General features: G+C 48.9%; 1 protein-coding gene across 2 annotated transcripts in view; it reads right to left on the reverse strand.

Moving 5' to 3' along the window:
* The window catches only part of Bfsp1 (beaded filament structural protein 1), a 37,244-nt gene that overhangs the window by 12,536 nt on the left and 14,739 nt on the right, over nt 1-9,969 (reverse strand). Inside the window, exons 3-5 of one of the 2 annotated variants that reach the window (XM_021194464.1) lie at nt 9,834-9,929; nt 6,884-6,973; nt 2,728-2,835 (exon numbers count right to left, since the gene is read on the reverse strand). In XM_021194464.1, coding sequence (XP_021050123.1) covers nt 2,728-2,835; nt 6,884-6,973; nt 9,834-9,929 — 294 coding nt within the window. Of the gene's footprint in view, nt 1-2,727; nt 2,854-6,883; nt 6,974-9,833; nt 9,930-9,969 lie in introns of both variants that reach the window. The other variant, XM_021194463.1, reaches the window with a different exon arrangement.

A 9,969-nucleotide genomic window follows, 5' to 3' on the forward strand; every position in this document is an offset into this window, starting at 1 on the left:
TAGGTGGGTCATATAAAAGCCATGTGCACCTCAGGCTGCTTCAGCTTGCCACAGATTCATCCAGACATGACCCCTCGAGTCAAGGACACTGGATATATCAAAATAACTTTTGATAACACTGGTTTACTTTTTCTTTGAAAATCGGTGGGTTTTTTTTTTTTTTTTTTTTTTTTTTTGCCTTCAACATTTTATGAGTAAGAATCCACAAACTTCATCAGATTAATAAAATCTAGGGACAGGGAGGGGGACCTAGAAGAGAAAGTGAAACCCTGCCTTAGACAGAGATAAACTGCTAAGTCTCGGGAGTGTCAGAGGCTGAGAACAGGGCCTGACCCAACAGTTGTGCCTCATGTTCTCAGAAACCAGGCCAAGCCTGTTATTTCCCACCCAATGAACTATAACTAAGAGTTTAAAAAAACATGGGTTTCCAGAACCATGACAGGCCTGCGCCTGCTTCCTCAGCCCCATGCACCACACATGCACAATACACACATCCCAATGCAGACACACGTACCTACATTGATAGATCACACACTTCCTATGCATATCAAGGTTTTATAGCCATCAAAAACATGTGTGCACACAAAGAAAGACAAACATTCTTTAACCCCCCTCCCCGAACTAGAATTTTCCATGTGAGACGAGGGCTTTGATCTTTTTAGTATCTAGGGCTGTGGTTTTCAACTTTGTCACCCAGACCACAGGAAGTGACATAGTTCACACCATAAGCCACATCATATGTGTGCATTTGAGCAAATACATGTGTAGTCAAATATATGCAGATACATTTAAGACAAAAGTTTTCCAGAATAAACTTTGTACAGTTTTCACTGCCATGCGTTCTGTTACTTCTTATTCCCAGCGCATAGTGTTGTTTTCTTCTTCTTTTTTATAAAGACTTATTTATTTACTGTGCATATATGAACACACTGTCACTATCTTCAGACACACAGAAGAGGGCATCAGATCCCACTACTGATGGTTGTGAGCCACCATGTGGTTGGTGGGAATTGAACTCAGGACCTCTGGAAGAGCAGCCAGTGCTCTTAACCACTGAGCCATGTCTCCAGCCTGCTTTCTTCCTTTTTTGTACCAGTCAATTCTACTGAATTCATTTTACACCTAATGAATTTCAATGAACAATTTGAAAACCATAGTCTCCGGAACTGGAACTGGGCCTACACCCACTTCCTCAGTCACATGCAAAACACTTACACAATACACACATCCCACGTGCATGCACATATGCCCTACATAGATAAATAAATCATACCTCATATGAACATCACATACCACAGATACACCTGACATTACACACCCCACATATACACACGTATATACACATACATGCACATATGCACACCCCACGCACCCTTCATATTACACATACGTGCAATATGCGTATCATACACACTTTACAATATACTCTACATACATACACAGCAAATACACTCACATCACCTCACATATTCACACACTACCCACAGACCCTATATACACATGTACCACATACACCACATACACTATATACATATTACACACACCACATTCTCTACATAAACATTTCTCCATCTCTCCCTTCTCCACTCCCCTCCCTCCCTCCCTCAACCCCTTTCAGTCCTCAAAAGAAATGACAGTCACCAAGAAGTATCTAGTCCCTGAGCCATGGTTATGTCCTGAGAAGAATGCATTTTTAGGTCATAATTCGATTGCTCTCCTGTGATGTTTCACTCAGGGGACAACCACTGTTCCTTGTTGCCTACCAGTGTCTTCTGGGAATGCTGCACAGTGAGAGCTTTGTGAGGGGTCCAGTGGGGATGGAGAACAGGATGTCAGAGATGCTAATAAAATGAGAATCCAGTTAAGCCCTTCCTGATGCCCTGGGCTCTGAACGGTAGGCCCTGAGAGCCCTGGCAACCCAGATGCCCCGGGTTTTACAGTCGGAAGTTTAGATCTTTTTCTCCTTTGTTCCTTAAGGGTACCTGCCTACTAAACGCCAATTGATTGGTTTGGGATGTGTGGTTACCCAGCTGCAGGGAGGGCAGCATTTGAACCCGACATTCCCCGTCTCTGTACCCATCTGCATGGAAATGAGAGCGTGTGAAGCAGTCGGGGCTGTGAACCATGAAACCCACAACTAAAAAGGAAACAACTGTGAGCCGCACACTAGCAGACATCTCTTGCGAGGCGAACACTGGTACGGCCCAACCTCCTACTTCCCTGCGGGCACTCAGACCATCACCAACTCCAGAGGAGAGACCACAGGGAGAGGAAAAACTGGGATACCCAGATTTGAGTGAATGTGTGATTAAAACCCTGGTGTGTGTGTGTGTGTGAGTGTGTGTGTGTGTGTGTGTGTGTGTGTGTGTGTGTTTTCTAAGTGTTAACAGGCTAGACAAAGGCAAAGTGGTCCATGATAAAATGAGTTATTTTCCTTGGTAGGAATAGGTGTGACTCAATGGAGACAAGAGGAGAGTCACCATGAGGCTGGGTGTCCATGTGTCCCTGTCTCCATCCCTGTCATCCTATGACCCAGAACTCTTCTTAGCAGAGTGCTAAAACGCACATCCTGGGAAACCTCCGCCCAAGGCAAAGCAAGCTGTTTGGTCCCTGGCTCAGAATACTGTCATGTAGGGCACACGAGTGTGCCGAGTCTGTACATCACAGAACTGGACACCTCTGCCTTCATATATTGGTTCAATAAGATATGCAGAAGACGGATCATACCTGGGCCTGCAGCTCAGCTTTCTGTGCCTGCAGGTGAGTGACTGCCTCTCTGCCCTCCTCTAGCTGGTTCCGCAGGGCAGCCACTTCCCGTTCTGTGAACAGCTTCTCCTGCATGAGGAAATCACACTGAGGTTCAGACAAAGAAGTGCAAAGATAAAAGAGGCAATGAAGGAGTAGGGCCCCTTCATTGTATCCCCCCAAGTTCAAGTGCCAATCCCCGATCTGCTAAGGCACTGGTGAGTGGAAACCTATGGAAAGTGATTAGGGTCATGAAAACGGAGCTCCGTTAGGATTTAGTGCTAATGAGAAAAGGAAGAGGTAATGGAGACCTTCACCCCTCCCACAACCACCACCGTGTGGCACACAGTGAGGAAGAGCCTGCCACAGGTACCGATTCTGCTAGCACTTTCCAGTCTCCAGAGCTCTGAGCAATAAACTAAGGGGTCCTGTTCCAACTGCCCAAGCTGACTCAAACAGGCCCACAGTGGCCACTGTCTGAACCATTAACGGCTCAAGAGGACAAGCTCAGACAGCAAAGAGCAGGAGAGTCAAGCACGGGCCTATTTGTGCCACAGACCGGCTAGCCAGACAGACATTTGACTTTCAAAGCCTCCGTTTTCCCTTTTGTGAAAAGACCACTGTGGAATGCAGATGCTCATTTGGCTAAGAGTTCTGTGCCTATGAAGATGAAAATCATTTTGTGCTCTGGGCCATCAGCTATGCCACAGTGCCAGGCAGGAGCCATCTAGCCCCAAAAGGTGTAAGGTAAGAGGAGGCCTGATGAGGCCGAGACGCTGATGATCGGTGGGGTAGTCCAGAAGGAAGCCCCCTTCCAGGCTGTCCACAATCTATCGTGACTTGCCTCTCCACCTATTCAAAAATACCAGTGATTCTTAAAGGCTAACTGCTCAGGAACCCTGCCTGCGACACAGAGGGCACTGCCTCAAAACCCCAGAAACCCAAACCTGAGTCTATACCAAGTGTTCTCCATGTTCAAGCCACGTACAGAAGTTAGCCCCTGCCCACCAGCACCTCACAAGGAACTGCTATAGTGTGTCTCCAGGGTTCGTGTGTTGAAGGCTTGGTCATTAACATATAGAATTGTGGAGAGAGGGAGAAGCCTTTAGAAGGGGGTCCTAGTGTGTGGGACCATGAAAGGTAGCTTGGTCCCCAGTTGAGCTAAGGCTAGAAACCCTAGAGAACCTGAAGGGAAGGTAGGTATTTCACGGGTTACTGGGCACCAGGCCCCTGTCACTTGTCACAGTTTCCAATAGATTTGTGGCCATAGGCCATGTAAGGACAATGTCCCAAGCCCCTCCACTTGTAGAGGACACGGCCTGTGGTCACATGGGTTCAAGACATATCTCCATTTTAAGGGGGTACCCAGAAGACTGGAAGGCTTAGCCAATTTGCTTTCCTTCCCAGACACTCCTCCCTACAAAAGGTATTTAACCTCAGGCCCACCCTGAGAAGTAGGGTATGGTTTTACTCATCCACTTTTTTACTTATGACAATAAATACCTTAAAAACATGGACTGTCTCTTTTCGTCAGGATCCACCACGGGGAGCCAAGGAGAAGGCTTTGGCCTATAGAGCCACCGTCTAATCTCCCGTAGAAGGCCACTCTGTGCTCCCAGCCTCGATGACCAAGCCCGGCCTAAGACTGCCACCCATCAACCCAAGGAACCAACCCCTTGGAACCAACCTGAGAGTCCCCTGGTTCTGGGCTAGATCTAGCCTGTGGGCCCCCACTCTATTCTCAGCCCTTCTTCGTCTTCCAGCCATGCCTGGCTGCCAAAGAGCCTGAAAACCAGATGGCCCCAGCTTGTCGCAGGCCTGGGGACCCTGAGGCAGCTCCAGCTGTCCCTGCCTCAGACCGTGCTTCCCCACCCCCAGAGCAGTGTCCTGGGGCTTCCCTATGGCCCAACACCTACCCAGTGACCGAGTGGGGTAAGCGCAGTCGACTTCCCGCGTCCTGCCTCTCCAGTGGACATGCCTTGTGGCGGAGCAGACACAGGACCCATAACCCTACACTAGTGGGAACAAGCGGGGGTGTTATACCCTTGAAGGAGATTCTGGGTCCCAAGCCCCCTTTCTCTTTCTTCTTCTGCTCCTGCCATGATGCGCCACACTGCCACAGGCTCACGACAAGAGGCCAACTGACCACAGCCTGAAACCTTTAAGACCTGGTTCACTTCCCCTAGCTAGGCTCTACCTGCTAAAGGTTCCATAGTCTCCCAAAAGTAAGCCACCAACTAGGGTCTAAGCATTCAAACACATGAGCCTGTAAGGGACATTTCACATTCAAACGCTAACTGTTCATTTGTGCAAAGGTGACTTCCACAAATTTCCAGAAAAAAAAAAGTGAGAGTCAATGTAAGAAACCTTCATGAACTAAGCAGTATGCAGAACTCTTGAGCTGACATTCACAACAAACAGGACAGGAAGCTTAAAGTATCACCCACCATGACCCCACCCCATGCATAACTATGCTGACCAGCACAGCCTTGTGCAGACCCGATGCTGGTAATGAGGCCTGTGACGAGCTCACACGTGCAGCAGCCATCATCTAAATGGGAGTTTTAGACTGAGAAAAGGACTTTACATCTCTCACGCACGCCACAGGCTCACAGGCATGAACAGAGCTGGCCTTTGAAAAATGAAATGTCTTGAAGTTTCAACTTCATGACCAAAATGCTGAAGAGAAGAAGAAAGCAAACTGTCTGCCACTGTTGAGATACCTCCCAGATGAATCCCCAACACAGCGGGGTTGAGAATGGGGCCTAGTTGAAGGGTCTCGCCCTCAGGAATGGATCGGTGCCTCCATGAAGAAGCTCGTGGGAGGGGCTTCTCCTTTTCGGTTCTTCTGACACGTGTCGGATGAGGAATTTGCTCAATTTTTTTCCTTCCCACCTTCCAAGAAAGGCAGCCCAAGACAGCCCCAAACCAGAAATTGGTGCTTTGATCTTAGACTTCCCAAACTCCAGACTGTGCGAAACTAATTTCTGTGCTTTATAAATTATTCAGTATATGGCACTGTATTATTGCAAATCAGACAGGCTCAGGCACATCCCGACTTTAAGAAGCAGGCAAGAGGAGAACAGATACATTAACAAAGAAGATTGATTAACAGCAGATAAATCAGACAATGATACCTAACATCATTAGTTACTGGAGGATGCAAATTCAACCACAACCAGACTCACTACACACCTAGCAGAGAAACAAAACAAGAACCGAGACGAAGGCTGGGACAGCAAGCTCTGTCAGGAATTCGCCTTCAGAGCTAGAGGGACTGCCACCTCGGCCGGGTACAGCAGAAACACGGTTCATGGCCTCTGCGCGTTTCTGCTGGATTCGAGTTCCTTTTTGTGAAGCATTGGGAATGCGAAAGCCATGTCAACAAACCCAACACTCAGGAGCCCAAGCCAGGAGGAGTGAAAAGCTCCGGGCCGGCCTGGGTTACATAACAAGACTGACTCAAAAGAAAAAGGAGGGGAGGTTGGTCAGGACGATAAAGAGGCCAATAGAAAGTAATTACGGTTGGCGGTCATCAGGACCCAGTTCTCTTGGTGAATCCTGCTAACTTTATGAGAAGAGAAAAGTCAAAGGACACAGACATAGACAGACAAACAGACAGACTCTGTAAGGCATTACCAGCAGGAACACCGTACCTAGATGAAGCCCCTTGACCCTGAACCTCCAGAACTGTAAGTCAACACGATTCTTCTTATAGCTTGCCCATGCTATGACTGTGTCACTGGCAATAGAAAAGAGGCCGACACAGCAAAGCATTTTGAAAACCAGCTTGGCAGTCCCTTGTGAACTACGCAAAGGAGAACAGACTACGTTTTCTAGAAGAAAATACCTCGGGTCATCTTACGGGACATAGCTTCTGTCCCCTGAAATCTATCAGCGTGTACAGTTTGAACAAAGAACAAACCTCACACTTGAACAGCACTCAGAAGTAGGCAGAAGTTAACCTGCAGTCCTGCTAGCAGTCAGGCCCAGTGCTCGTCGCTGGACCTCTGAGAAGGTCAACTCCTCCACAGGAATGGGAGTGAAGACTCAGAGTACAGCCACCTCCCCCCCCCCCCCCCCACCCCCGCCTCCAGGACTGGCTTGCCTTCCCTGCAGCCATGGCTCCAATACTTACCTCCCTTATCCCAGTAACCAGGGACACTTGAGGAGCCGTCTGTATGATCTGCTGCAGGATGGTGATGTAGGTCTGAATTTCCAGAAGATTCTGGTGCAGAGGGAAAGCATTTTCACTAGCAGTTGAGCTGCTGGAACCTCACCCTCCCCCCCCCCCATGTGAGCCCAGGAGTGAGCGCCTGCACACACTATCCCACAGCTGTGACCACACCCGGAAGGACAGAGGGATAAGATGCAGCTGCCACAGATGGCATCTTGGAGTGGGCATTGTACATCTGCAGAAGAACAAACGGGCTCAGTTTATTTTGCCAATTCCCTTCAGGCGCCTTCGCACACTGCCCCTGGCCTCACAGAACCCTGGATGACAGATGAGAAGAAAGGAGACCGAGCAAGGCCTGGAAGCTATGAAGGGCTGTGACAGCACAGGGCAGCGCTTCAGTGAGAGGGCAACTTTAGCCAGCCATGCTTACACTAAATGACTTAGTGGATATGAGAGTGTCTTCTCGGGTAAGCTTCAAAGTCTCCTAGAATAAAGGTCCTTTTAGGAGACAGGCCTAACCATCTACAGGGAGGCCTGGTGACCTTTACCAGACAAGGCACCTTTCCCAGCTCTGAGCAATGACTGATAACACAACCCTCTGCAGAAAACAGCCTTGACCAATCATTGGTCAACTTGTCCAGGAAACTGCGAGGGCCCCAGCCCATGAGTGAAAAAGTCCAACGTCTGGCCTTCAGGTGAGACCAGTACTCCCCTCTCTCACACTATCCCCCACAGTCCTCCACTAATGTAACTGGAACCAGGACCATCATCTCAGGCTCTGTTCGTAGGGACTGACTCGAGCCCTTCCTCATCAGGCTGGGTCCCACCAGATAACGAATGGAAGCTTCCCACCATTGTTCTAAGCGCCTGCCTACTTCAGGCTGGCTCCAGACACTGCTCTCAGGATTCGATAAGATAAATATAAGGAAGCTGGAAGGTGTGGAGGAGGAAGCAGGCGAGGGCCTGGTGAGGGGCTGGGAGGACTGCCAGGGAGAGGGTACTACAGTCAGAGTGCAGGGCACACACAGGGAGGTGGGGAGGGTGGGAGGGAACACGGGGCTAGCTGGGTCCTTGCCCAGCTCCAGGCTGCCTCTAAATTACCAAGTTGTCTTAGTCTGAGTTTCCCCAGAGGAAGATATGGGTGTGGACACAGATGAGTCGGACAATGGCTCGGGGCCTTGTGACTAACAGGACAGGGGCCTTGTGACTAACAGGACAGGGATGAGGCAGGGAAAGAACACAGGTTAAGCAGGGCGTGCCATCGGCTGAGGACCTCCCCCAAGCCCTGCTACGCAGACAAGAGGAGCCCAGGGGTTACACACAGATGTCCATCAGCCACTGAACTCTGGAGCCACTGAACTCTGGAGCCACTGCTCCAGGAGTAAAGTCCCCCGCTATTTCCTATGAGACCGTCGCTTTCCACAGTAAGCTCCTTGGCAAAGAGAGACAGATACTGTATCAATGAAGCAAGGACCCCAAAAAGGACTCCACAGAATGAAAGCTTCCCCAAGAAATTCTAGCCTGGGTGAGAGCAGGGAGAAAGCCTCGGAACAAATGAGAAACTCCCCATTCACCCCAGGAACGGGGTCCTCACAGCCCTAGCGACTTGCAGCTAACTACGCAGGACACTACCTGGCTTTGGTTCCCTCTCTTTTCCAAAATAACAAGGAAGATGGGGGGGGGTGGGGTACGAATTCTGGTCAGCTGTAAATATCCTCATTCCCTTTATCCCAGCGACTCTCAACTTGAGGGTCCTGACCCCTTTAGAGTCAAAAGACCCTTTCAGAGGGGTCACCTAAGACTGTGGGAAAACACTACAATTTGTAACCGTAGCAAAATTATAGTTATTAAGTAACACCAAAATAATTCTGTGGTAGGGGTGGGGGGTCACAACAACAGGAGGAACTGTATCAAAGGGTTGTAGAGCTAGGAAGGTTGAGAACCTCTGCTTTTCCCATTCCTGTGTCCAGATTCCTACTGGTAAGTCAAGGCACAGCAGACCTAAGGTTCAGGTTACCATATGGGCAGTTAGAGAAGACCAGAGCCTAAGACCGCTGCCTCCCCTTTCTGTTAACCCATGGTTAACTCAGAGCAACACCAGAGAAGATACCACTCACATTTTAAAGATAGGAAGCAGCCCAGAGCGGTCAGGCTACTCGCTCACAATTACACAATGCTAGGATGTGACTGTCCAGTGTGCCAAGGCCTCCAGCATCACACCTGTCAGAGGCTTGTAAGGGAGTGGAAAGGTCAGGATACTCTGAAGGAGGAGGCTCCTAGCTAAAGGAAGAACAACATAGGAAGAACAACAGTATCAACTAACTCAGATCCCCCAGGGCTCCCAGAGACTAAGCCATCAATCAAAGAGCCTACATGGGCTGGCCCATGGCCCCCTGCTACATATGTAGCAGAGGATTGCCCCATCTGGCCTCAGTGAGAAAGGATGCCTTAATCCTGTAGAAACATGCTGCCCCAGGGAAGGGGGGTGAAGAACTCATGAAGGGGGGACCAAGAAGGGGAGCAACATTTAGAATATAAATAAATAAAATAATTAGTATAAATAATAAACAAATAGAGGAGGTTTGGCAGAGCTAAGAACTGTAAAAAGCACCTTAAGCACACACACACATATTCTCCCTTCTCTTTATTTTTCTGAGATAAAACAGTAGACTGCTTAATAGGGATGGAGCTACCAAAATCATTTTGTAAATTATGACACTAAAACCTAACATCGCAATCCCCGGCACATCCTGCCATTGTCCACCGATGCTCTCTAGGCACCTCTGTCCAGTGGACAGCTCATGCCAGTTCAGGGTCTGTTGTCACACGTTGCTCACTCTGGCAGTCTCCTGTCCAGCCAAGCCCACGCTGGGTTTTGTAGGAGAAAGGGCTTCCCATACATGCTGGTTACCTTCTTGTACCTGTCCTTGGCCACACTGATATCTGCCTGCAGAAACTGTGCCTCCAACTGAAGGTGCAGGTTACGCAATAAGGCTTCATCGGCTTCCTGAAACAGACAGACAAACAGACAAAAAAAAAAAAAAAAA

This window comes from Mus pahari, chromosome 3, assembly GCF_900095145.1.
Source record: "Mus pahari chromosome 3, PAHARI_EIJ_v1.1, whole genome shotgun sequence".
NCBI classification, from domain to species: Eukaryota; Metazoa; Chordata; class Mammalia; order Rodentia; family Muridae; genus Mus; species Mus pahari.